At 39.0% G+C, this 27,724-nt stretch overlaps 2 protein-coding genes and 1 long non-coding RNA gene across 11 annotated transcripts; 1 reads left to right on the forward strand and 2 right to left on the reverse strand.

Annotated features, from left to right (window-relative positions):
- Nucleotides 1-6,366: 6,366 nt before the first annotated feature.
- On the reverse strand, nt 6,367-9,803 carry LOC121896058 (galactose-specific lectin nattectin-like). The gene is made up of 5 exons (XM_042409690.1): nt 9,428-9,803; nt 8,762-8,847; nt 8,028-8,162; nt 7,280-7,388; nt 6,367-7,090 (listed from the first exon to the last, which is right to left on the reverse strand). The coding sequence occupies exons 1-5, from the start codon at nt 9,477-9,479 to the stop codon at nt 7,026-7,028; spliced, it is 447 nt and encodes a 148-aa protein (XP_042265624.1). The 5' UTR covers nt 9,480-9,803; the 3' UTR covers nt 6,367-7,025.
- A 138-nt stretch (nt 9,804-9,941) lies between these two features.
- Nucleotides 9,942-12,771, reverse strand: LOC121895592. The gene is made up of 3 exons (XR_006095811.1): nt 12,684-12,771; nt 10,253-10,382; nt 9,942-9,995 (listed from the first exon to the last, which is right to left on the reverse strand). It is a non-coding gene; the product is annotated as an uncharacterized LOC121895592 (long non-coding RNA).
- LOC121895590 (galactose-specific lectin nattectin-like) lies at nt 12,726-27,671 on the forward strand. Of its 9 annotated transcripts, XM_042408901.1 has the most exons (15): nt 12,726-12,813; nt 13,733-13,803; nt 14,552-14,635; nt 14,882-14,956; nt 15,472-15,549; nt 15,706-15,780; nt 16,218-16,445; nt 18,544-18,612; nt 23,953-23,980; nt 24,244-24,300; nt 25,142-25,160; nt 25,484-25,578; nt 25,987-26,121; nt 26,440-26,551; nt 26,798-27,671. In XM_042408901.1, the coding sequence occupies exons 7-15, from the start codon at nt 16,345-16,347 to the stop codon at nt 26,863-26,865; spliced, it is 684 nt and encodes a 227-aa protein (XP_042264835.1). In that variant the 5' UTR covers nt 12,726-12,813; nt 13,733-13,803; nt 14,552-14,635; nt 14,882-14,956; nt 15,472-15,549; nt 15,706-15,780; nt 16,218-16,344; the 3' UTR covers nt 26,866-27,671. The 9 variants fall into 9 exon arrangements, with proteins under 9 accessions (XP_042264835.1, XP_042264844.1, XP_042264839.1 ...); XM_042408905.1 differs by lacking the exons at nt 13,733-13,803; nt 14,552-14,635; nt 14,882-14,956; ... (2 more) ...; nt 16,218-16,445; nt 18,544-18,612 and adding an exon at nt 23,602-23,762 and having other exon boundaries at nt 12,732-12,813; XM_042408906.1 differs by lacking the exons at nt 12,726-12,813; nt 13,733-13,803; nt 14,552-14,635; ... (2 more) ...; nt 15,706-15,780; nt 18,544-18,612 and adding an exon at nt 23,602-23,762 and having other exon boundaries at nt 16,431-16,445.
- Nucleotides 27,672-27,724: the final 53 nt, after the last annotated feature.

The raw sequence follows: 27,724 nt of genomic DNA on the forward strand, positions 1-27,724 counted from the left end.
ACCTATGGCAATATACAGTGTATATATATATATATATATATATATATATATGTATATATATGGGTCATAGCCTTAAGGTTAACAGTTAAGGTTAAGGGTTAACCCTGTATATATATATAGGGTTAAGATTCACAGACAATAGGTAATGTACAGGTATATATGTGTGCATGTGTGTTGCATTAGATATCTAAATTTATTTTTCAAAAATCTATTTAAATTCCAGAATACCATTGACAAAGAGAGGAAGACTGTACTCAGTTCAGGATGTATTGGATACCATTGTCAATGGAGATAAGTGATTCTGAGACAGATATTGTAGCATTGTTTGCTTTCATTCATCCACTTTGTCAACAACCTCACTGCTTCAGAAGAAGGACAAACTTTGGAAGACTAGGTCCGGGTTCAACCCAATTGCCAGAACAAAATATTGGCATTGTACATTTCTGCAAACCACAGATAATTTGAATGTCTATGTTTCAATGTTGGCCATTATCCGTTGAATAATGATGTTTTATGATGGTTAGGTCTAGGCACAAAAACCACTTGGTTAGGGTTAGGGAAAGATCATGGTTTGGGTTAAAATAGAATAAAAAATAAAATAAAAATGGCTGAAAATGTCCTGATGTCTCACTAAAATCACCCGGTTTTCTTACTAGAAAAACAGTTGCAAATGTCCTGACGTCTTACGAAGAACATCCGGTTTTGTTGGTTGAAACAGGAAGCAGGCATTGGCTTCGAGGTGGTCTTGAACCGTGCTCTCTGCTGATTTCCAACTTTCAAATTTCTGCCAAGAAACTTCCTAACCATCTACCGACCCCTCCTCCTCCTAATAAGACAGTCAGCTCATATAGCTCTCATTTGAACTATGTCACTTTAGAAATGTTAATATGATACATATTCTGGAAATGTTGATAGGATACGTATGATTAAAATGTTAATAAACTACATATTACACATGTTGAAAGGTAGATATTCAACATATCTGTGGTTTGCAGAACCGTACAATGCCAACATTTTATTCTGGCGACCAGGCTGAATGGTTGGATGTATTCAGAGAGAAATGCCTACAGATAGTGCCAGAGGAGGATAACTCTGTGAATGAAATGATGATTCCTTTTAAGGGGAAGTTCAGTGGAATCAGACAATATATGCGTAGGAATCTTCATTACTGGGACTTCAAGGTTTGGCCAAGAACAGACATCTCAGGCATACTCTGCAACTTTTGACGTGTACCAAGGGAGTGTGCAGGGTAACACGTGCCAAATCTCATTATCAGTCATGAAGTTTGCATCAACACTTCCCACAGGACAAAACTACAAGGTATTTGCAGACAATTTCTTTCCTTCAGTGCCTCTACTAATCAAACGCATCCACTGTGTTTGAACAGCACGCCCTGTGTGTGTCCAAACTTCAGGTTAGCAGAGAAGAAGGAGCTGAGAAAACAAGACAGAGGGAGTTTTGACAGTGGAGCAAAGACAACATCTGTGCTGTGAGGTGGTATGACAGCCAGTCAGTTACTATTCTCTCCAACGTTGGTATTTGTACATTTTTTGGCACACCATTGTTGGGCCGTGGCTACAACTTTGGCTATCAGCAATAATTAATGATTATCAAAAATAATTGTTAATTATTAAAATCAATAAAATTATTAATAAGAATTAATAATAACGGGGCACCACCCTGGACTCAGGGAAAAAGATAGCAAATTCAGTCTCAAAGTGTACTAATCTATGAATTTGGGATATGAGCAGGTTGTTTCTTAAAAACTCAGTAACAAGCCCATTTCCTGTATACTACCAAATTATAAAACCCTTTCAAAGAAACATTCTAAGAATTAATAGTTACACAGCAGCTACTTTTAGGAAAAAATTGAAAAAACACAAAAGTTCACCGAAGTATTTTCTCTCAGTTAAAGAATTATCAAGAGTCTAATTTATTATGAAATTTTGAAAAAGAACATCTACGTATGCACCGTATTAAAAAGACAATTACATCTGATTGACAAGAGCCGTGACACTGTTTACATAAAAGTTGGTAAACTCTTCAAGTAAAGGCGTGGACTGCCCGTCCACCTCAAGGTGTAATTATCAGTCTTTACAGCTTGAGCACCTGGTGTGGAAGTTAGTATGCACACAGACTATCTCAGTGGGCTTTTCAGTGCAGTACAGTGCATGTGTCAACCTGTCCCTTTATTAATACGCATACGCTAATACGCTCAAAATAATATAACGACAGAGTACTTACCAACTAAACCAAACTTAACACCTTTTCCATTTTTTGCTTATATTTGTACCAAATGTCCTAAAATGTATGGTTAAATACGTGCAAATTACTCAAAAAAAATTCCAGGATATTAGTATAAAATTAGGGGACCTGTAAAATAAAGCTTTACCAAAAAAACAAAACAAAACAAAAAAACAACTCCTTTCCATTGTACTCATTTAATGAGGATGTGTTTTTTAGGGTGTTGTTCTTTACAGTGCCAGATTTTTTAAAAACTTGTACTGTACATATTAGAATACTGATTGATTGATTTAAATTCTCATTACGTTGCACAGATAAGACGTGTATATACATCTGAATAATGCATTTACTTCCTTAATGTATCTTTACACAGATGGCATCAGGTCTTAACTTCATTGTGCTCCTCTGTTTGACCAGTGGACTGTGGACTGAAGCAAAAGTAAGTTATATTTGTAAGAGTGGTACAATTTTTATTGTTATTTATTTATTTAATTTACACACCGAAGAAGAAGAATAGGCAATTACCCTCCTTTTTTAAAAAACACAAAATTACAAATGGTGCAATTGTAGTCTCACACTTCTAATCTCTACATGAATCTTAAGATACAAAAAACAAAAATTCTGAGTATTTATTACTAATCATATGTTCTTTACATCCATAGGTGCAATATGAAACATAGGGTTGGTGCTCCTCATATTTTAAAGTGGTAAATAATCAAAATGCAGTAACTGCCACTGTTTGACCACTGACAATGTACTAATATTGTACTAATATTTAAAGATTGCCTCTCACTGGACAACTTCTGTCTGTTGGGCTGTCCATAAAAATTGTGTTGGCTGTGTTTACAGACAGTAATCCTAGACTTCCACTAGTTTTATTAATGAGCTGCATTCATAGAGAGCCACATTCACTCACATATTAGACCAGAAAACTCTGAGATGATTAAGTTTAGGGAGGGGTTTGGTGTAGTGAAGTTCAGAGTAATAATCTATTAGGGAGTAAATCTTGTGTCTGTCACACCCTGCCTGGACTTTGTGTGTTTTTTGGTCTCTTTGTGTTTTTGTGTTCTTTGAGGTTTCCTGGTTTGATTTCTGTTTAGTCTTTCTGGTCATATGGGTTTTCTTGCTATACCTGGGTGGTGGGTTTGGATTGCGTTTTGTTGTTTAGCCTGGCGTGTTGTATTCTTGGGTTTAGGTTCATGGTGGTTCTTGGACGGGTTGGTATGGGTTGTATTTAGAGTATTGTTTTCTGGGTTTTGGTTTCCTGTTGTTCTGTGTTAGGGTTAGGGCTTGTGTGTTCATGTCCTCCTCAACACCTGGGGTCCGTTTCACAAAGCAGGTTCAACAAACTCTGAGTCTAATCCTGAACTCTGAGTTGATCTACTCTGAGATAAGAAACTCTGAGTTTCCGGTTCCAGAACAGCTAATTTGAGTCAGTTTATTCAACTCGGAGTAGTTTCACCTGGAGTTAAGCGCGTGCACCACAACTATAAAAAGCCAGCATCAATGGAGCCCCGATTCAACGAGTCACCATGGCAACGGGGAAGAGGAGGGCTGCGTTTTTCGCCCCACCAGAATTAGAAATCTTAATGCGATAATACGGCGAGTTTGAACATGTTTTCAAAAAGAAGTGCAACACCACTGCAGCTGCAAAAGAGAGGGAGACGGCGTGGGAGAACATCGCTGCTCGGGTCAATGCCTAAGTTTAAATGTAGTCCTTTGCAATCACAATAATATTACAGAGGAAAACTGCTTGATTGGTCGCCTATTAATTTATTTTATTTAGGTCCAATCCCGCGAGGGAGAAGCGCACTTGGCAGCAGTTTAGGATAAAATATAAAAACATTGTTCAAACAGGTGAGACCTCGGCATAATCTCATGGGGGTACCTCACTTTGATCATGTTTTACATTGTAAAGTAAATATTAAGTGGCTGTTTGACTGTGCAGTTGTTTTATCCCCAACATAATGCTGGTTTCACACACATAAATGTCTTCTGATCTACATCATGTTCTGTTAAATAATTAATCCTATTTAAACTAACACAGACTTCTACTCGGCCAACAGAAAGAAGGCAGATGTCCGTAAAACGGGTGGTGGTCCAGCACCGCCACCTCTAACGGAGGCAGAGGAGCTGGCCCTAAGCCAGAATTTAGGAAGGCCAGTGGCTGGCCCCGACACTGTACAAAAAACTTCCGTTTGCAAAGAAACGCAGCGCAACATACAATATCTGCTGGGATGTGAGAGAATTGATTACGATTAGTAATGTTGCAAATGTAAAGACGGATTAGGTTGTGTATGTAGATGATGGACTGTGACGTGAAACGGTACCGCTCAAAAAGATAATTGTCTGGAAATGCTAGAACATCTATGCGTGGTCTGATAACCATCTCTCAACGAATATTTAATTCTCTGCGCAGTAATGCTGCACCTTCATCCACGGGATCGTTATCAAAAGGACATGCCATGTTAGTGAAAAAGTCGCCACCTACTGTGCCTAATGGACTTCTAATATACTGACTCTGATTTTTTTAAATGATTTTTTTAAATGACAGACGGCAGAACTAGGCTACGCCAAAACTCGCCTGCTGACTGAATGAATGAGGAAATCAAATGGAGTGCGTGGCTCTGAAAGAGGGCGGAGACTGAGAGAAACTCGAGGTTCATTGAGAAAAACCTGGTCCCGACCAGGTTAGGTTCATAGAGTCTGTTACTACGGTAACTGACCGAGAGCTTAAGTTACCCCTCTCTGTGAAACAGGCTAGAGTTATCCCTCTTTCTCTGGTTTGAGTTACCTCCCTTTTTGAAACGGAAAACTCAGAGTTTCCCTCATTTCAGGGTTAACAGACCCTGAGTTTTCACTAAACCTGCTTTGTGAAACGGACCCCTGCTCTGCATTTGGACTCATTAGCCCTGCCCTGCTTAGTTTTCCCCACATGTGCCCTGTGTTAGCCTCATCAGCCCTGCCCTGCCCCCTGTGTTTCCCCAGCCAATCGGCTCCCTGTCTGTTCACTCCCTTCTCCTGAGTTCCCCACCCATCTCCCACCTGCACCTCATCTTCTCGTTAGTTAGGTTACTATTTAGGTCCTGGTTTTCTGTTCAGTCTCTGTTGGATCATTTGTTATACCTGTTTTTGTCTTGTCAAGTCTGTTCCGTCAGCTTTTGCTTGAATGCTCACGTTGAAATAAAGCCATTTGCTTCAGTCCTCCTGCTCTCTGATCTCTGCATTTGGGTCCACTCATCCCTGCTACACCTTGACAGTGTCTGCACTTCAATTATTCCTTCTCTTCTCATCACCAGGAGGCACTAACTCCTCTTTGACTAAAGTGATGAAAAAGTCTTAGTTAATTTCATTTGGTGTTTATCAGTTTTGCCACTTGTGTAATCTTGTTTTTGGGGTTTAATGAATACTGTAGCTGCAAATAAAATTGGGGAGGACAGCTCAGAGGTTCACTCCTGTCACTCTTTTACCATGCCAGTGACACTGCAATGATAAATTGAGAGAAAAAATTTGACAATTTTGCTAGTCAAGTGATTGTAATTTCTTAATAAGATTTCATGCCATCATTTCCATTTTTCCTACCTGAGGCCAAAGCAAATGCTAGCTCACTTAAGCTAATGTGAGCTACTTTACTACTATTAGTTCAGTGAAATATTGTGACAGTAGTCAGACTCAGTGTGAATCCCGGAGCCGGGGAGAGCAGCAGGTGAGCCAACTGTCAATCACAGCTGTCAATCAAAGCCAACACGGCAGACATCAAAGCTACTATAAGACTTCAAATCTTATTAATGGAGCAATAATTTCCAAAATGACCACCAGCACACTTTATTAGAGAGAACTTAGAGATTGAGACCATCATGACTTGTTGAAAACAATGATTAACTTAGTATTTCTAGGGAGAAGTTGACGCTTTCTGAATGGGAGTCAATTGGAGGCAGAGATTTTGGAGGCAGCATCTAGCACCCGCCAGTGGTATTACACTTTTATTAAGGTAAAGACCTCCTTCAGACATATTGAAAGACATATAAAAATACTCTGCTTGGAATAATAATTTGTGTCTAATATGGTTTTTCCTCAAAAAATTAAAATAAAGTACAACATTACATTTTTTCATTATTACATTTTATCTATTCCTTCTCCCTCATTGAAAAATACAGAATCAATGAATATGCAAATGTTTCAAAGTGTTTCTTCCTTCATTGTGAAGTCCATTCTCAGAGAAAGTTGAGAAAATAATCAACAATGAAAATAATTGTTAATGCAGCTCTAATGAGATTTTTAAAGTCTTTGTTACAATCAACCTTATATACTGTATACACCCTTTTAGGTTACAATGTTCTTTGACAGACAGTGAAATCACAGCAATCAACAACAATAGAACACTGTAAAACAGGAATACATTTAAAAAAATAGAAATAATGAAGATTATGAATGTTATATACACTATGACCAGCTTTATGGAGTATCATACAATGTCAAAATGGAAACAATCACTAAAACTAAAACAACTGTCAGGGTGACTTGATGACAGCCATTAAATGTTACTTGGGTTCATACACTTTTTCCAATTTGAAACTATGTTTTGATTACAGCACTCAAGAAATTTATATTTTAAACCCCAGAATTGGTGAAGAAAAAGAAAACTTATACACACAGAATGATTCTTTATTTCATACCAAACAAGACTTTTAAGTGTCACTAGAGCCAACACTGATGTCACTGAAGCCTCATGACACAGAAAGTACCATCAACAGCAGATATGATGTCAATGTTGGGAGGCATCACAAGTCTTTTGCACAAACAAATGATCTGTGATGGCCGCATGCAATGTCATTCCATTTTTCTCCTGTTATAAAACATAAAAATGTGTGAGCAGTGCTAAAGTCTCCACAGATTTTATACACAATGAATGTCTCTAATGTGTAATTTCTCCAATACGTATTATTTAGACATATCAAAACTAGCAACAGGATAGATACAGATACAACACATGACCATATATTTTACATCATCAGTATTCAGAACAGACACGTACCTTGCCAATTTATTTCTGCACAGTTTTCTACGTGGCGATTGTTAGGCTCCCCTGAATGCCAGTCTTGGTAGTCAAACCTTGAGCCATCAGTCCATAACCACATTCCCTCCTGCAGGAGAAAGCAAAGTTTTGAAGAATTGGACCTGCAAGTTACTGCTACAAGTGCAATTTGTCAACATTTTTTACATGTCAGGTCACCAGTTTATCAATTTTAATTACATCATGCATGACAACATCACGCATAATAACACAAATTATGGGCTGGAAAAACAAGACCATCTGTCCATCCAATATACTGCAGTCCAACTTTGCAATGAAACTTTCTTTGGAAGCCAAGTTTTTGTTGAGAATTTGTCAGTGACATTTTTATTCAAATCTATGGTAATATTGGAGCCCACAGTTTGTAAAATTGCTTTGGAATACATTATATTCAGGGGTGGGATTATGGATAAAATGACCATCTGGCAATTTATTGCAATCAAATACATAAACAATAAAATTATCAGGACACGTCTGAGTATGTTGTCCTAATATCATGGCCACTTATCACAACAAGAAGAGAGGCTGTGTTCAAACTGTCAGTTCCTTTTAAAGTGTGTTTGTATTCAGCTAACTCTGAGAGGCACTGAGACGATTGAGCTTGGAGGACACATATTAATTCCACAATGTAGCAATCAGTGATTCATCACTGGTTCCAGTAGCACAAGGCATAGCTGCATCAGATCCTTTGTGTTGGTAAATATCTCACCTTTACTCCATCATGGGCTCCTATCCAGGTACGTAAATATGAGCCAGACCCTTTGTTAATCAGCTCTCTAATAAAACTCTTTTCCTCAGCACTGTGGATCGAAGCCAGATTCCCACCAAGAGAAATGCAGACGCTCTAATGGGAGAGAGGTAATGTGTGAACGAATGATACAAAAACAAGAAGGGAGGAGTGAGTGAATGTAAACAGAGGAGAATATTGACCGGGTCTAAATAGCGAACACATGGACATCATGTACTACCATGTAGGGAAAGAATAATGATAGTAAACTTTACTTAACAAAAGTTACAAACAAAATCATCAACTCAAAACAAGATCATGGTTAGACAGATCATAAATGGAAAGAAAAGTTTGCCATTATAGATTGTTCCTACTTGTACAGTAGGCAAGTTATAAAGCTGGCATATCAACATGCTAGTGTTTAGCTTGTAGCACTACGTCTCATGGGAATTTTTCAACTTTTCAATTTTCATGCCATGTATTATGTGTACTACGAGGTGTTGGACAAGTGGAAATGTTGACCTGTTGGTGTTGCTAAATGAAAAATCAGGAGCCCACCAAAGTCTTGAGGATTCATCCTCTGGGGATGATACTTTTCAAGATATTTCACTCTGGACCAAAGTGTTGCACCAACAGACCAGCAGATGATCTGATTCTGATACCAGCAAAGTGTTTTAGAGCCACATCAGAACTACTGTGTGATATTGCTCCTGTACCTCTGCATCACCGAAAACCTTGGCAGTGTTTCGGAAGATGAAACAGCGAGAGCCCAACCGAGTCCAATCAGGGGGACAGCCGGGCACTGAAACACAATTATGTTAGATAGAAGATAAGATATGGAAAATCTTTTTTGAATTTTTTTTTTGGTAAGGAAAGGTTCCTCTCACATACTCATATTAACACACACACACTAATACACAAACATACACGCTTGTTATAATGCGGGGTCGCTGGGAATAAATGAGCTGTAAGCAACATGTTTTCACAGGAGTAATTTAGCTTTAAATATAAATGATTAATTATACTTAATTGAAATAATTAATGGCTTCATTTAGGCTGCATTCACACCAAATCAGGCGGTGCAGCGAAAACGCCAGTCGCCTCATGTACACCTGGTATTACAACTTGCTAGGCGGATGTTTTTTTTAAGAATGTAGTCATGCAGTATGGATTGCATTCACACCTGGTTGAACTAGTTTGATCATCTATAGAAAGTGACAAGAGATATTAGTCAGACAGATGAACGGTAAGTGGTAAAATACCAGATCTCTGCTGGGAACATAAAGATCTTTGCTTTTTAGTTCATGAACTGCTGCCATTGAGCATAATTAGAAATGCAACATATATAGCAATCCATGTATTAACAAGTCACAGCTACCAACCTGGCACGTTGAAGTCAGTTGAGGCTGACCTCTGCAAACAAGAAAACCACATTATTTAAATCAGGTGGGAATTTGCACTTTTGAGCATTTACTTCAGCAGACACACTGATCCATCAATGCTATGAAATAAATGAAACTCTGACAAGTTGCAAAGTTTGAAAACACTGAAATAATTTCACACAATAATAACCTTTCATCTCACTGAAACAAGAGAAACAAGATAAATTTCTATAATTTCTTCGAGGGAGCAACGATGTCACTGTTTCGCAGGGTTGAGTCAATTTAACATTACGGGGAACTCAAGATCCTGATAGATTAGATTAGATGGTAGAAGATTTCTTTCTGCTCTGTTCTGAGAAGTTGTTCTTTGACGTGTCTTGTAGTCGCACATATACAATAAAAGTCTTTTCTTTATTATGGTGAACAGACAGAGAGGCCAACTGAGGGGCATCCACTGACTTAATCTAACTGCTGGTCAAACCCATATATAGAAATATTAGACATTTTTACTTACAGTCACTACAATCAGCCCACTGATCCAACAGACCAAGTGAAAACGTAAAGTCATCTGTGGAAACACATAAGAAATTACTGCATAGTTTTATCCAGAACATCAACTTATTTGGATTCACATATTAAATGTCAAACACTTCATGGTTTAAGGTTCCTAAATCTGAAATGCTTTGCCAAAAAATGTGTTCAGCTTTGATGTCCCTGTGGAGTTAACAATGAATGTAGGCTATAGATATAAAAGATTAACATATTAAAAATATGACACAAGAGATTCATTTTTGAAAGACTGGTAGTCAACTTATGAAATGTTACCTTTGCTGTAGCGATGCCATTCACAGAGAGTCAAGGAAACAAAGAGAACGCTTTATATATCTTCTCAGGATGCCTTAGCCTGGAATGTTGAGTATGTCAACCTCAAGACACCAGACTGGGATTTCCCTTTCTGCAACAAGGAAATAAACTTTTTTTTTTTGTCTTTAGCTTTTAGAACAACTGAACATTTGCTGTTTACCTGTGGACCAGCTACCACTAGTTTTCTAAAATCTCTACCAAACCCAGTGAATGCTGGCTTATGTTTGTTTTAAAGGTGCTATATAAATAAAGTTATTATAATAAATGGTTTAGTGTTGCAGACTGGACAAAAGACAATACTGATGATCACAGATAATCCATCCAAGAATACAAAAAGTATTTGATCTGCTGAATGTATAACCAGGTTTTTAAAAAGTATCATCTTTAGCTTCAGCTTGTCATTAGCGATGCATGTAGCAGAGTTGTAAAGTTTGGGATTGCAAATTTCTTATGGCGGTTAACTTCTCATCCTGTGGTGCTTGTATCGCTAAAAGTGGCGATCTGGAGTTCCAGCTTCTCAAATGTGAATATTTTCTGTATTTTTAACCCTCTATGAGAGTAAATGGAATATCTTTGGGTTGTGTGGACTATTGGACAAAACAAGACATTTGACACTGATCGACACCATTTTCTGACATTTTATGGAGCAAACAACTGAATGATTAATCAAGAAAATAATCGACAGATTAATCGATAATCATAATATTAGCTGCAGCCCTGGAGAGCTTAGCTGTCAGTGGTTTGGTGTTCATCTCATCTGAGGGTGTTGTTCACTCTGGTATGAATCAGTGGGTAAACTTACACTTCATTGGTTCAGTTTCTTTTATATAGTTTCTTCTTTATATAGCCACATGAGAATGATCGGGGTCGGATCATGTTTCCACCACAAAAAAACAGCTCCAGAATTTATTTGTGACCCAAGTGAGACCACTTCATCTTAATTAGACGATTGGTCAGTTAAGTGATCGACAGAAAATTCATCACCAACTATTTTGATAATCAGTTTATCGTTCAGCTTATCTGGTTCTAGCTTCTTTAATGTGAAGACTTTCTTGTTTCTTTAGTTTTCTTTGGTTGTAAACTGAACATCTTTGAGTTATCGAGTGTTTGTCGGGACAAAACAAGACATCTTAGGTTTCATCTTGGGCTCTGGGAAATGGTAACTGACATTTTTCAACATTTACTAACATTTCATAGACCAAACGACAAATTGAGTACAACTGCTGCTTTCAGATCTGCCCAAGAGAATCGTACCAAAGGGGAAAACCAACCAGAGCCCCATTAAACCAGATTAAATGACTCAGGTTTGAAAACGCTCTGAGAGAAACTGCTATTTAAATAGACACAAATAATTTTTAACCCTGTGTATGTTATGTAAGATGAAGTGGCAAGCTTATATCTCTCTGTTTGTCTCTTGTCCCTCTGAGCAACATTCCTGTAAAGGCAGTGCCGATCAGACTTAGGCGGCACCAAATAGCTGACATACTGTTCTACATACCACAAACTGGAAAAAACATTCATAATACTACCTTCTTCTGCTTTTTGCTACACCAGCTAGGGATGCAAATTTTAAGCAATTACCTTAATCAGTAGTCAGCAGTCAGCAGTCAGCATTAATAATTAATCAAATAGATTAATTATTAATGATTTATTAAACACGGTGGATGTTTTTCCATAATAAAACTGGTTTAACCACTGACGTGACCTATGTTAGCTGCAAAATCAGAGTACATTAGGAATTCAAAGAAGAGCTCAAGTTAACACCAAGTTACTTGAATTATGAATTGAATAACACAAAATAATGACTTCATTTAAAACTGCAGAGCTGCCGTCTGTCGCTATTCAACGATTGGCTTGACAAAATCAACAAAGTATTAAACACAGCAAATAGCTGCACAACTTCCAGCCTCATTAGAGGACATAGATGAGATTAGACTGGATGTGTTGGACATATCTAACAATTCAAACAAATGTGACACAAGTTTCCTTTATCAAAAGTGTTGTAGCCTTTAACAGTAAATAACCTTTAACGTTACTGAATACATATAAAACCTGTTATCCCAATGTGAGTTATGTGGGTTATGAGAAAATTGATGATTAATACATAATTAATATGTAGCAAACTAAGCTAACATTTACAGCAGCTACATACAGGCAGCTTTCATTTTTGTAATACACTGTAAAAAGCCCTTCAGTGGCAATGTCCATGTGACTTAATTATAAAATGTATATTTTTTACAATAAATTGATTTTGTCTTCTTTTACTGTTTACTTAAGTTACAGAAAAGTAAAAAGTGTGAATGTTTTAGTTACTTATAATTTTCTATCGTAAATTTCATTTCCTGGTACTTTACAATAAACTGATTTCACAAAACTTAGTTTAAGGACTTACTAAATAAGTAAATCCTCAGGACCCGCTCAATTGGAACCGGTCTGAACCGGTCTGAACCAGTCTGAACTTGTTCTCCCACAAGGCTGCAAGAGTACCTGCATGGCTTTTTCATCGACAAACTACACAATTTGTAAGTAACCTTTTTTTTGCATAAAGTTAAATATTTTCACCCGTGATTGTATTGCTCTATGTAATGCTTAAGTGTGCGTTTTCCTCTTTGCAATGCCATAAGGTGTTTCAAAATTTGCACTAAGCTCAAACAGTTAACGTACCGTCAAAATGACGATTTTTAGTCAAATATGGCTTCTACGTGTTGGATTTTACAACAAATGACATATCCTTTTTATTTATAAGTTTAAAATTAATTGACACCGTCGCCATGTCTGTAAGATGGCTGAGTCAGTCATATGAAAGGCTCCGTGTCTAATAAAACTGCCCAGCCAGCTTTCACCTGAGTGCAGCCCTGTGTAGCTAGTTACCCGAGTGTGTTGCAGCCAGTCTATCAGCCATAAGTGGCCTGTGTTGTGTGCTGGACTGTGTGCATCCTTAATATGTAAGTGCGAATGCACTAATTATGTCAGGCTTATTCTGTTTTTGTTCTAGATGTGAGCTAGCAAGTTAGCGATTAGCGGTTAGCATGCTAACGATTAGCCGCTAGTTACTTAGCTCTTTTATGTGACTTTGACTGAAATCAGGGCCGGCGTAAGGCATAGGCGATATAGGCGGTCGCCTAGGGCGCCACATTATCTGGGGGGCACTGAAAATGAAAATGAAAATGAAAATAAAATAATAATAAAAAAAATCGCCAGTGGGCGCCCCATCCTATTTTTCCGGATGTAACAAATGAACAAATACAGAAAAAAGAGAGCAAGCAAGCAAAAAAGAAAGAAATACACTTTGCACCCTGCACCTGCACCTGTACTGTGCGCACTGAGAGTGGGGGATGGGTCACCGTCTGATGCGCATCCGTGACAGCCCAAGTCCGTGTCAAGTTCTGGTCGAGATAGGCAGATATTTACATTTTACCTGCATTTCATAATAATGAAAAGGTCCAAGCCTTCAGGTGTGCAAGGGAGGAGACGAAGAAAGGAGGAGGAGGAAAAGAAAGTCCGATATAGAGGTATGTCGTCTTATGTTATCTTTAAAATGCCGTTCTGTGTGTAAAGTCTTTAGACGTTTGATTTGTAGCAGCTAACTAGCTAAGTAGCAATAACGCTAATGCTACATTATAATGCTACAATAGCTGTTGGACTCAGATAACGTTACAGATTGAAGGATATGAGACTGAATGGCAAGCCAATAGCAAGCTATCTGGATAACTGCCCCTTCGTGTGCTGAAATTTCACTGACAAATATCAGTGATAATGGCTAACACTAATTCAGCCACAAAAACAGATCTCTGCACTCATTGGCTTGCACCAGAGATGTGAGCGCCACTTGGCATCGTAGCACATTGTTGTAAGCTAGATTGATATTAAAATATATCAATAAATTTGGTCAACACTGGATTACTGGGTTGCAAATTGGCAGCAATTAGGCTAAAGAAAAAATGATGCTGTGTGGCAGAAAAACCGATGTTTTACTATTAGTAAGTTCTGTGACATGTTATGATTTACACCTAGCCCAGCAGCATGTGTGTAACTATTTATTTGTTATGTTGTAACTTATCTCGGTGGTGCAAGCTTTTATTTCAGAAATGCGTAAATCACAACTTAGGTATAACTATTTTTTAAGCTAGTTATAACTTAGTTTGAACTAAGTTTGAACTTACACACAGCTGGTGCAGCAGGATGCAGTAGTTATTTGTTCTACTCTGCAGCTACATATTTTTGCTTGTTTTTGCTAATATCTACTCTATAACTGTCCAGATGCACTCAGGGAATATTTGAAGAACCCTCCAGCTGCTGGAGAAGGGACATCTGATCTCTCATCTACACCACCCTCTGAAACAGGTCAGTTCAGATAAGTTCACTTGTGGTCTCTGTGTAAGTTAATTGATAACACTGCTATGTCATTATCATTATTGTTGTTGTTGTTGTTGTTGTTATTATTATTATTATTATTATTTATTAATGTTGAATGTTAAAATTACACTTTGTTACTAATGTAGGTTTTAATCAAATTAAATTAAGTTTATTTGTACAGTGCTACTTTATATGCAGTAGAACAGTATGGATGTTCGGTATGTTTGTATACAGCTGCAGGTCAAGCAACATCCAGCGCCACCACATCCAGCACTCCAGTTACCTTCACTGAAACACGGTCTGCACCAGGTGAGTTTTGTTCATTGTATGTAACAGCTGCAGTTCTATAACTAATGTCAACTGTCCAAATCCAGATACATTTTTGCTATAACTTTATCAAATATTCACAATCAGTTATGAACATTCACAACAACAACAACATTTCCACAAATGGACGCTAGGGATTCTGTTTTTATTATGCCAAATCTTAAAGCACTTATTAAGGTAGGGGGGGCACCAAATCCCAATCTCGCACCAAAATGGCTAGGGCTGGTCCTGACTGAGATTGCCGTGATGTTCAGTTGGTATTAATGATGTATGTATGCTTGTGTACCTTGAGTTGCACATGTTAAGGGTTGCACATAATTGTAGCGTCTCACACACACATTCCGCTCTGCTGTCCCGCTCACTCTCTCTCTCACGCATGCACACACGCACACACACACACACACACACACACACACATACACACACACACCTGCATGGGATTGATAGGTGGATAAAATATTTTTGTTTTTTGCTATTTCTGTCCCCATGCTCCAAAGTGCATCGCTTTTCTTCTGTGTTCCCGCTCTGCTCCTACAGTGCTGAGTGCTGTCTGCTGCAGGTTATACACTGATTAGGTATAAGTTCCTGATATGGTACTTCAAATAACCAATGATAATAATAACTATCATTTTAATGACTGTGACTGGAATTAATTTTTATAAAGTGTACATTTTTTTGTAGAAAATTTCATATGGTCATCTTGAGTTCTTTCATTTGTGTTGCTTCTTCAGGAGACATTCAGATCAACACAGAGGACCAATTCAGCCTCCTCCCCTAAGTTCTGTGTGTCAATGACTACACATTAGGTAAGCAGTTATATCAATCAGATTAATGTAAAGGTCTTAGAGGTTTATGCAGTACATGTTTTTGTGTCAAACTGTTGAGAAATATACAGGACATCTAGTAGCACTGATGTTACTATTAAAAAAGGAGTTTGTTACATGTTTAACATTTTAGTTTAAAAATGTAGCAAGAAGACACTGTCAAAAATTCCCTGATACTTAGACCTAGTGGGGGTCAGTATAGGCCAGTGGGTCATCCGTGAGTATTCTTTTTTGAAATTATTACGTAGTTAAGGCGGGAGGCGTGTGTTGTCAAGGCAGCCGCCTTAAATATAAAGTGCTGCAGGAAACACTGTTATCCATCTAGGGCTCTCTATCTATCAGCATCTGATTCAAAACTCATAACTTCTCTTTACTTGTATGAGACAATTTCTTAATTTCTGTTCTTGTTTGTTGCACAGGTAATAGCAGAGACCAGTGCACATGAAGACACAGTGTGAGGATCTACGTTTGCCATGAGCCAGATGCAGTGGGAAGCATAATCGAGGGAATCCCTGTGCGGAAATCTCTCGACAATCTGGCCAGAGGATGAATCTTCAGTGTCCAGCGAGACTTCACAAAACCTCTGAGGTCTTTCAAAGACTGTTTGTTGGACTTAACACTCAAAACTGCCCAAAACCATCCCCCAGGTTCATGAGCCTCAAAAACAAGCTTCTAGCATAGACAGTCAAACGTGATTGTTGACCTCACACGCCATACAGGCTGTTTTATTGTTGTTGTTCAATAATGTTATATTTTTCTGAGTCTGAATGTGATTCTTCAGATTGATGTACCTGAATCTCCAGTTTCCTTCAACACATTGTTGGCCTTTCAAGGCATATATATGTGTGTATATATATATATATATATATATATATATACACACATATATATGTACATATGTGTACAGCCACTGTTGTTGCTGAGGGTCTCAGTGTTTGGGCAATATATTTTTCCCTTGTATTGGCTATAGCCAATCTCTTGTGTGCGAAACTGTCCGCAATTCTTGCAAGTGTTCGATGTGACCGACTGATTGTATTTCCGTTTCACTTGTGCAGCTTTGTCACTGGCAGGACTGTCAGAGACAGTGTTGGTGGCACTCGGTCAAGGATAGGACTGGGTGGCGTCAATAACTGCAGCATGGCACCAGTTACAAAAAACAGCTGTGGTGGTAGTGGTGTTGGCTTAGGATGAATAAGCCTCAGCCCTGAGGTACCTGGAAGCTGCAGTGAAGGAGTTGATGGTTGGATCTGGGTGGACATTGACTGAAGGTGGGGGGCTGATGGCTCTGTGAAGGTAACTGAAGGCTTGATCCGCTGAAACCTGGTTTTTGCTGCCCAGCTGTGTTGGGTGGCATGTGGGAAGTGTGCATCTGATGGTGATATTGTGGAGGAACTGCAGGCCGTGTCTTTGCAAGTGTCAGTGGTTCACCTGCCACCGGCCGTGCCTCAGGCAGTTGCAACCCCTGCAGAAGCACAGAGACTTCCTGACCCTTCAGCCGTTGGTTATGCCACTGGATGAGGGTGGTCTGATTTACCAGTTGAAGGGTGGTTTTCTGCATTATTACACCGTTGCACAAAATCAGCTGCCTAATTTTTTCGTAGTCCTGCAGAATAAGAGACCATCTTGACATGCTGTGCTGTCCCATTTTTTTGGGGCTTGTGTGAATGTTGCACAGCCTCACAAAGATAGATCTCAACAAGACGACAACGGTCAGGCCACTGAGCAGGCGAGCCACTTGAACAGGAGTAAAAACTGCCTTCTTTTGGGGGGACCTAAAGCGGCCTGTCAACAACCTTTCCTGATGCAACAACCCTGTCCTTATCAAATTGTTCCAGGTTCTGCCACAGACCCACAACGGTGCTGGCCTGCTGGTTGGTCAGTGTTAGGCCCGTCTCTGTACGCAGCTCTACCAGGTCCTCTGCCAATTCATCCACACGATCCATTCCTGGTATGTTATGCCGATCCACTGCCTGGAAAAATAAAACAGATGTTTAAGACTGGCTTTGCAGTATCACAATCTCCTTGTGTCTACTTAAGCTTTAGTTATGACAAAACAAACTGACATGCAGTGTATTTGATTTGTGTCTGTGTTGCTCATGAATAGATCTACTGGTCTAAAAAGAGAATTGAGTGAATTATCACTTACAACTTGCTGCAAAGAGCACACTGGGGGGGTAGACTGTAGAGGAGGCACAGCAGATGGAGGTAGTGCAGATGGAAGCTGGAGTGGAGGCACAGCGGATGGCAGCTGGGGTGGAGGCACATTAGGTGTAGGCTGGAGTGGAGGCACATTAGGTGTAGGCTGGAGTGGAGGCACAGCAGGTGTAGGCTGGAGTGGAGGCTCTGGGGTCTGTGAGAGGAAGACCTCTGTGGTATAATCAGAGACCACTATATCTCCCACAAATTCCTCAAATCCGTCATCTTCCTCCACAGGCTCTTCCACGTCTAACTGCTCCAGCAACTGGGATGTCTCCTCAGAATTAGGGTGCATGTCTTGTAGGGGCTCATTATTCTGCCTCAGTAAGTATTGTATTCCAATGAGCTCCCCTGAGAAAATATTAAACCAAGAAATTTTAAGGAAAAGAAACATCCGAAAATAAAAACAAGCAAACCAAAAAAGCCTGTAATTTCGCCTTTACCTGTGTATCTCCCGGGCAGTGTAAACGTAGGAATCAATTTCTTGCCAAACACCTTCTCGTAGTTGCTGTTCACACAGTAAACCAACCCCCCTGTGTATGTGCGCAGGCTCGAAGGCTTAGCTGAGACGGCGGCAGCAGCCCAGTCTTGGTTCCAGCGATTTAGCCCTTCCAACAGGTAAATTTGGTAGTTAAAGCTGTTCGCACTGTTCCCTGAAAGAAAATACAGTACAGGATGTTAAGAGGTTCCTGCTACATGGGTAAATAGAAAACAGTATAAACAAAGAACACACTATTATGATTACAAGTTCTAATTAACTTAGAGCCCCAAATCACAGTTAAGTCTCTGAGGGCTTTACAGGCTCTCAAGTTTACAACAGACAAAAACAGGATGACACTCCCCTGACCTTAATCCTCATATAGAATTATAAATAAACAGTAATTTATCATTGAGTGTAAAAATATGTAGACATGAACAACATGAACATTTAACACAAACCTGGAATGAATCGATTCAAGTGGCAGTGAATCGATTCCAGAGATGTGGAACCCCTGGCACACCGGAATGTATTTAATACCACTCCTCCCGTGGTGATGCTTCCAGTCTCTGTGTACAATGCCACACCAGGAGGGTCTTGAATGCACTTCACATGCCGCCTTTGGACATGCCAGATATGCTGCATCCTGACAGTGTCGAGGAGAGGAACACTGAGGGCATCGTTCCCCTTGCTGCTCATGAGCTCCCTGAGCAGCTGATCCAGGAGCTGGATGGATGTCTCTTCTCCACGGGTCCTTCTCCTGCAGTGCAGTGCACAGGTGTATTGTTTTGGCGTTTATAAGTGGGCGTTACATACGTAATTGGGACATGTTTACATAATTTTTTATAACAATATGGACACCCGGACACACTAGTAAAAGCGGGATCGAAAACGGGACATCTGGTCACCGAGTTAGGTAGCTACTTTTAGATGTTTTTTAAACGGCTAATGCCACTGATGCAATGTTGCAAATTAGTATGACATGGTGACATTTACTTGAGTGGCAGTGATTAAAATGAACACAGAGCATTTCATAAGAATCAAAATCGATTCAATTCAGTCAAGAGCACAGAAGATTTAACTTACCGGCTGAAAAACCAAAGTGAAAAACGGCAGCAGGGCAACACTGAAGCACGCTCGACGTGATTGGGCGTTCAAAGATGGAACTGGCGATTTGATTGGCTTATTAAAGTTGGAGCTCGCCGTTTGATTGGCGTTGAGAAAGATGGACCACGCACTGTGATTAGCTGTCAAATGATGGATTTCGACGTTTGATTTGCTCGCAAAAGATGGAGCCGACTACACGATTGGTTCTCAAATGATGGAATGCGCGATGTGATTGGCCCTATCTGTTCGCACTAGCAGCTGTCGGGTACCGCCAAGTGTGGAGCACAGGAACACAGACGGGAAACACTGAGCGAACAGATAAACCAAAAACTCCAGAAAACACAATATAACGATGCACAAATCCTCCCATAACTCACATGAACACAACTAAAATAAATACACGATGAGCAGACAGCAAAATAAACTTCAGCATATATTGCTGTTGATAAAAACATGAATAATCAGTCTGTCAAGCAGAGTAGATGCATATTAAGGTTGCATGAAACAAAATAAATTGAACTAAAAGTCAACTGCAGCTCTGAATAACATATCAAGTGTTATAGTTCACTTGAGCACTCAGTTCCAACAAGAGTCAGTGTTGAAAGCAACAGTCTCTCAAGTGGTCCTTAAATATAGTCTACAACCTCTCTTTTCTGTCCTTCCTCCCACTCAGTCCAGTCTTAAGACAGGCAGAAAAGCCTGATGGCATGTGGTGGACTGGTGGAGGGGCATATAGCCAGACTGGGACAAAACCATAACAGTTTTAGCTTGTTTGTAAGAATTCATTGTCAGCTTAACCCTCCTGTTGTCCTCGAGTCAATTTTGACCCGGGAGGACAACAGGTGTCATTATGTGCTGTCATAAAAAAAAAATGAAATGGTTTCAAAACAGTATCCTGATTAAGAAATTATGACTTATTTTAACTATAGTTGAGATCAGAGGAAAATATGTTGATGGATTATGGCAGACTGGTATACGTGAAAGTTTAGTCAGGATACTGTTTTAAAACCATTTCAATTTTTTTGATGACAGCACATGACGACACCTGTTGTCACAACAGGAGGGTTAACAAGAACACTGTGATTGTGTAACATTTAAAACATACTGGGAAGGTGTTGGAGCCGAGCCAGGACAGATAGTTTAACACTTTTGTGTAGTTTTCGTTGGAAGCATTAGAGTCCTGTTTATCCAGAATGTCCAGAATGTTAGCACTGCAGCTACAGCCCTGCTCTCTGCTGTGTACGTCACCTGCATTTTGAAAGCAATCAGAGCCCAAAAACAGAGGAAAATAGACTTGAAGCCTAAAATATGCTTCGGGTCTTGGTTACATGGGCTGTGTAGACAGCTGTATTGATCAACAGAGAAGGCTGATGACAGAATAACACGGCTGAAACACTTTCAGTGTAGACACAGTGTGACACTCTGCTCCCAGCTGAGTTTAACCGTCATTGTGCTTAACTGAGCAGCTACTCGCTGCTTCTGATGAAGATATTAATTCAGCATAATTTAGCATTTTCCATCATCATGTCAATAAGGTAGTTCAGTCCTGTTTTTATCAACTTTGAATGGTTGAATGGACTTGGAGAAAGTTATTCATATCATTTTCTCAAGAATTGATGATTTTAATTCACCTGCCTAAACAGTGAAGCAAGCTCATGGCTTCAAGTTATACAGAATGCTGCAGCCAGACTGTTAGCAGGATCAAAGAAAAGAGATCACATAAACCCCATTTTAGCCTCCTTGCATTGACTTCCAGTTAATTTCAGGATTGATTTTAAGGTTTCACTCATTACTCCTAAAGCACTACATGGTCTAGCTCCAGCATACATTTGTGAGCTTCTGTGCCCCTATTTACCTGCACGCAACCTTAGATCTCAAGAGAAAACTCTGCTAACAATCCCCCAATCTAGACTTCAAGCTAAAGGAGACTGTGCTTCTGCTGTCAGGGCCCCAAAACTCTGGAACAGGCTTCCTGTTGAAATTTGACCTCACTGACTTTCTTTAAATCACAATTAGAAACTCATTTTTATAAACTTGCTTTTCTGCATTAACTTTATCAGTATATTTATTTATTCTTTTATTATTGTTATTGTTTTTTTGTCGTTGTTGGACTGTTTTTATCTTTTTTGATGTTTGTGTTTCTTCTGTTCTGGGGGATCACATGATGTGTCAGAGGATTGTATGTCGCTTTGGACGAAAGCGTTTGTCACATGAATAAATGTAAATGTAATGCAAACATGCTAAACTAAAAAGGTGAACATGGTAAACACCTGCTAAATACACACAAATACACCTGCTGTTATCTCAGTACAGTCTCAGAAAGCTGTCTAAAGCCACTAAGAGTGTTTTTATTGAGGTTGTGCATGTATTGCAATTGAAAGTGTGATGATATAATACGAAAATGACAATCTATGAAATCAGTTAACCCCAAAAATAACTAAATAGATCTATGTAATTTATATATTTTTTCTGATATGTCATATACAAAACATTTGTCAGATTTCTTGATGTTAGTGATGTGGAGAAGGCACCTGCTGTGCCGCCATCAGTTGAGCTAAAAGGAGAAGTACACTTTGCGTGCAGAACTCAAGTCAAAGAGATCAATCCAACAGACATAGTCAAGGCTCTCAAATCCGATTTTATAGATCACACTGCAGATGATAACCCAGTTTCTCAGGAAGACCTTCTCTTCTTGTCTAAAGTGAAAGAAGGTGTAAGGCAGAAGGAAGACGGCCACTATGAACCCCCGTTTCCTTTCAAGATGGACAAGCCAAATCTCCCAGACAACAAGCTACGTGCAGTTCATAGGCTCACCTCATTAGAGCGACGACTTAGGAGGAATGAGCAGTATTACAAGGATTATGTCCATTTCGTGAATGACATAATAACTCGAGGAGACGCTGACAAGGTTCCGCAGCCTGAACTTGAAAACCAACCATCATGGTACATTCTGCATCACAGAGTTTACCACCCCCACAAACCCGGGAAGATCTGTCTGGTTTTTGACTGTCTGGCACGCTTCCAAGAAACCTCTCTAAACGATCATCTCTTGACTGGGCCAGACCTGACTAACACATTAGTTGGAGTGCTATGCTGATTTAGAAAGGGTCCAATAGCCATAATGTGCGACGTCGAAAGGATGTTTCATCAGTTTCATGTTGCCAAGGAACACTAAGATTACCTAAGATTTCTCTGGTGGGACAGGGGTGATTTGGACTCCAAACCCTCAGTGTATAGAATGAGGGTGCACTTGTTTGGGGCAGCTTCATCCCCCGGCTGCTCCAACTTTGGGCTCCAGCATCTGGCATTGCAGGGTCATGGAAGGTTCAGTGAAGAGTCCATCAAGTTCATCCAAGGAAGTTTTTACGTTGATGATGGCTTAACAAGCATAAAGTCACCTGCTGAAGCCATACATCTGGTGGAAGAGTCAAGAGCCTTGTGCAGAACAGGAAACCGTTCGGATCTAACAACAAGGAAGTGACCGCAGCAATACCACCTGAGGAACGTGCCCAAACAAAGGATCAAGACATGGCCCTAGGAGAACCTTACATCGAGAGAGCTCTTGCAGTTCAGTGGTGTGTTGAAGCGGATGAATTCCAATTCAGGGTCATAGTTAAAGAAAATCCCCTGACAAGGAGAGGGGTTCTCTCGACTGTCGCCTCTGTCTATGATCCACTGGGGTTTGTGGCCCCCTTTATACTAGTTGGCAAACAGATCCTTCAGGTGCTATGTAGAGACAAAGTAGGCTGGGACGAAGATCTCCCCAAGCACATTCTGCCACAATGGGAGTCCTGGCTCAGCTGCATCATCTGTCCGTTGTTTTGTTACAGCCTATAGCTGTATTTTATGATCTCTGTCAGATGAGCACATGTGTTCATAACAACTATTTTTACTTTTAATTCAAATTACAATGTGGCTTAATGTGAAAAAAATCTATGGAGCTGTGTGTCACATCTGTTTTATACGTCACAGCACAGGTGCCAAAAAAACTTCCATGCTGAAGTGCTTTTTCTCTCTGGCAGTTGCAGGATTGCAGGAAGGAGTTTGGTTCAGTGGCCTGATGATGGAACACGGTTAAAACTTCATATTTACCCAATTATGTGTGGTGGTGACAGCAAGTCAAACACAGCTGATCTTCAATGTCAATACAGTCTGTTTTGAAACTGAAGTTTTACAGCATAAAGTATGTGCTGATACCTCAGTGTAAATATTTACTTCTAACATTGTTTAGAGAATATTTTCATCTTTCGTCAAGACTAAAACAACACATAACTCATTACAATAGATCAACAATATTCTATGATCAGAGAAGGTATATAAACACTGTGTTTTCCTTTCTGGGACACACTGCTACCTGCTGCTGCTGCTGCAAGTGAAACCTCACCTGATCATCACAACAAGGTAACACTTTCATTCTTTTCATCATAGCATCAGCTGTTTTGATTCATATCTACAGAAAAGATTCTTGATCTACTTATTACATTATTAGTGTTCACGTCAAGAACAAATCCCCTTTCCAGTTGTATTTTTCTTTACCATGCTATATTTCTGTAAAATAGCTTTAATAAAAATATATGAAATTGTCATTTTAATTGATTTAAATTCTTCTCACCATAGATTCTCTATGATGCATTACATCTCTAATATACTGTATTTCTACACAGATGGCATCAAGTCTTCATTTCATTGTGCTCCTCTGTGGACTGTGGATTGGAGCAAATGTAAGTAGTATGAACACTGAAATATTTATTCTAAAAAAAAGGTCCTTGGAAAGAAAACAAATTTGCAAATTTACAAATGAAAACAGGCCTCATGGTCATCTGCTGCCACAGATGGTCTTCTGTGGCAGCAAGACCCTACAAGATTATCACTTTAACTCAGTCTGGTGAACCAGCAGACCTACTGGTTGTATCTTATGTATCCATATGTACCTTAAGTACAACTTCTCTATATATGTATGAATGTGTGCATGTACAAGCAAGTACAACGTGTATATACAGTATATGTCAATATCTTTTGTATTTCTATGTGGAGCTCCTTGCTGGTATAAGAACATTGCCTTACACACCACTCACCAGTATATATATACTATATATACTGGTATAGTATATATACCGTAGTATATATATACTGGTGTGAGCCCCTTATGTATATATACATATAATTTTAATTACTCTTTCTATACCTTATTTGCAACTTTATCTCACCTGCCTTTTACTCTTATAATTTCACTTTCTAAGTGACAAATAGTATGTTTTGTTGAGGAATATTAGTGTTGATAATTATGTTTTAAAAATTCTGCTTAATAAGAAATTGTTCAAAAAAAGAAAAAAAAAGGTCTTCAGTGTTGTAACACCTGAACTTTAACTCTTAGTTTTCATCATGTATCATGTTTTTTATTATTTTTAAATTAATTGAAATATTAACGTTTCATTAATATTTGCAATAGGCTGAAATGAACAAAACACATTTCAATTGATAAAATTCAACTTTACAAAAACTTTCTGTCATCCATTTTTTTTTATAAATCTAAAAAATCTAAATCTTTCTTCGTGTTCACAGGCAATACTGGCGGACGACGGTTGGTGCTTCTCAGAAATTGTTTTATTTGTTTGTCAGTCCGTCAACAGTGTGTCACTGGCTTTTTTTTAACTTTTCATTTTTCTTTTAAACTTTTTATCATCTCTTTATTGTCTTTCTTTGTCTTTGGCCGCCATCTTTTTAAAGTCAGATCTGTTATTGTCTTCTGTTTCATGTCTTTGCATCGTACTGCTTTTGCTTTGTCCGTCAAAGCACTTTGTTTTTAAAAGGTGCTATATAAATAAAGTTATTATTATTATTATTATTATTATTATTATTATTATTGCATTATTATCCCTCTAATCATCTGTAACTGTGTTATAGATGAATGCACTGAGACCTGCCCATCTGGTTGGACTCATTTTGAGAATCAATGTTACACGTTCTACCACAGTGAAAAGGACTGGGCTGATGCAGAGGTATTTATGAAACAACATCATTTATAATATGGTATTTATGACATATGCTGTGGATCAGCTGTTCTTACAAGAATCACTTAGTAGTAAACGTTCTCATACAGTATGTAAGTCTTTATATCGGTGAGACAATCAAACAGCTTTATGGTTACCTGCGATTCTCAAGCTGTTTGACATTCACACCTTTATTGAGTTTAAATACACAAGAGTCACAATACAAAAAAGGGTTAATTGCTTGCTGGAGGGAAAACCTGAGGCTACTGGTTTTTAAGTACACAGAACATTAATTTCCATGTTCATTCTCACTTTTCAACCCCCCCCTCCCCCTCCTCGTCTAAACCACTCCATTTATGTATTATTTTCTCTCACTCTTTTCATCTTTTTTGCATCACACTTTGTCTCCTCCAACAGCGCTTCTGCACTTCCATCGGTGGGAATCTTGCTTCAATCCACTCCGCAGAAGTTTACTCCTTCCTCAGAGACGTCATCCTGAGATCGACTGGCTCACATAAAACCACCTGGGTCGGAGGCCACGATGCAGTAAAGGTGAGAGCTTTTTGTGAACCCGTCCTTTAAGTTGAAGTCAAGGTTTATGCAGATATTTTCAGTATTATTTGCCAAGGTTTTGGAAATCTGCACTGCTGAGCCTTTTGCTGCCACCAGTGACGGTGAATGAACCATTTAAAAATAACATTTGAAAACTTAACTTGCAATGTGATTTTTTTAATGTAAAGAGCTGTTGGTGAAAAGTGTTCACAGCAACTCATGTGGATTATCTTGAGTAACCTCGACATTATTTCTGAAAAGAGACATTTTGATTTAAATTATTCTCCCTTTATTGACCCTTAAAATGTTTTCTTTCAGGAGGGTGTGTGGCTGTGGAGCGATGGCAGCAAGTTTGAGTTCAAAGGCTGGGCTAAAGGAGAGCCTAACAATGCTGGTGGAGGAGAAAACTGCATGGAGATCAACTTTAAGGGTACAAATTGATTATCTGATTATCCTTTTGAGCAATGTGGAAGTCAATTCTTTATATTCAAGATACAAGAACAACCTTTTTTAATAATGTAGTGTAGCCTTACATTGCTAATTGTATTGTGTCTTATTTATGGAGGGTGTTATATAAAGAGAATTTTATATACTTAATTGAGAAATGACAAATAATGTCAGTGTCAAAATTTCCAGAGTGCTAATATTGTTTCTTTTTGTTAATCTGTGTCTACAGGAAAAGACTATGTCAACGATTCCAAGTGTAATCTGAAGAGGTCTTTTGTTTGTAGCAAGCAGCTGTGAAGATCCACGCTGTGCTGACACAGCTGACGATGTCACATCCACCTGCATGTTCAACCTTCACTGCTGAAAGATATACTGTACTGTACAGTTTTGATTTTATTTCAGTTTCAGAGTCAATAAAAAGATATATTCTGCCCAACAAACTGTCTCATCTGTTTATAAAACCATCTCATTCCAAAGTTTGATATTTATATTGATGACAGTTTTAAAAGATTTTCAATTTATTTTATTTTATTTCACACTGTGGTTCTGTATCATATAAGATAACATCTCAAATAATAAAATCCCACACCGGATGAACACATGGTCACAATCAAAGCAAAATAACTGTTACAATGTCGGATGTCTGAAGATGAACATAGTAAAAGTCCCCAAACTTGAGCTGCCTTGAAGTCAAAAGCTTTAATCCGTCTTTATCAACAACTGAACTTGAAGATGTTGCCTCTTGTGAGGGAGCTTAGCCAGAGTGTTAAGGAAGGTGATAAGAGGCAGACTCAGGGATTTATTCAGTGACTCAAAATGGTGATTCTGTCACATCCTGCCTGTCTGCCTGTTTTATTTTGAAATGTTTGCTCCTTGTGTCTTGTTACCTGTACTTCCTGTGTTTTCTCGCCTTGTGTTTCACCTGCGTCTTGTCTCGCTCACCTGTGTTCAGTTTGCAATCACACCCTGTGTATTTATAGTCCAGTTTTCAGTTCAGTCTCTGTCGAGTCGTCTGCGTTTGTTCTGTGCTTCTGGTTAGTGTTCCTCTGTGTCAGTGTCTCCAGTGACTTTTTGTATTGTGTCATTAAAAATTCTGTATCGTATCCAGCCTGCCTGCCGTCTCTTGCGTTTGGGTCCACCTGCTCCGCTCACCCTC

The sequence above is a fragment of the Thunnus maccoyii genome, chromosome 4 (genome assembly GCF_910596095.1).
Source record: "Thunnus maccoyii chromosome 4, fThuMac1.1, whole genome shotgun sequence".
Lineage (NCBI taxonomy): Eukaryota > Metazoa > Chordata > Actinopteri > Scombriformes > Scombridae > Thunnus > Thunnus maccoyii.

Coding starts and splice junctions, on each gene's coding strand:
- LOC121896058 (XM_042409690.1), bottom strand. CDS start 9,479: ATGTGGTTTTCTTGTTTGCAGAGGTCAGCCTCAACTGACTTCAACGTG. Junction 8,848..9,427: donor AACTGACTTCAACGTGCCAG/GTTGGTAGCTGT, acceptor ATTGTGTTTCAG/TGCCCGGCTGTCCCCCTGAT. Junction 8,163..8,761: donor AGGTTTTCGGTGATGCAGAG/GTACAGGAGCAA, acceptor CTCTCCCATTAG/AGCGTCTGCATTTCTCTTGG.
- LOC121895590 (XM_042408901.1), top strand. CDS start 16,345: ATGAATCTTCAGTGTCCAGCGAGACTTCACAAAACCTCTGAGGTCTTT. Junction 16,446..18,543: donor TGCCCAAAACCATCCCCCAG/GTTCATGAGCCT, acceptor GTATGTGCGCAG/GCTCGAAGGCTTAGCTGAGA. Junction 26,552..26,797: donor CATGGAGATCAACTTTAAGG/GTACAAATTGAT, acceptor CTGTGTCTACAG/GAAAAGACTATGTCAACGAT.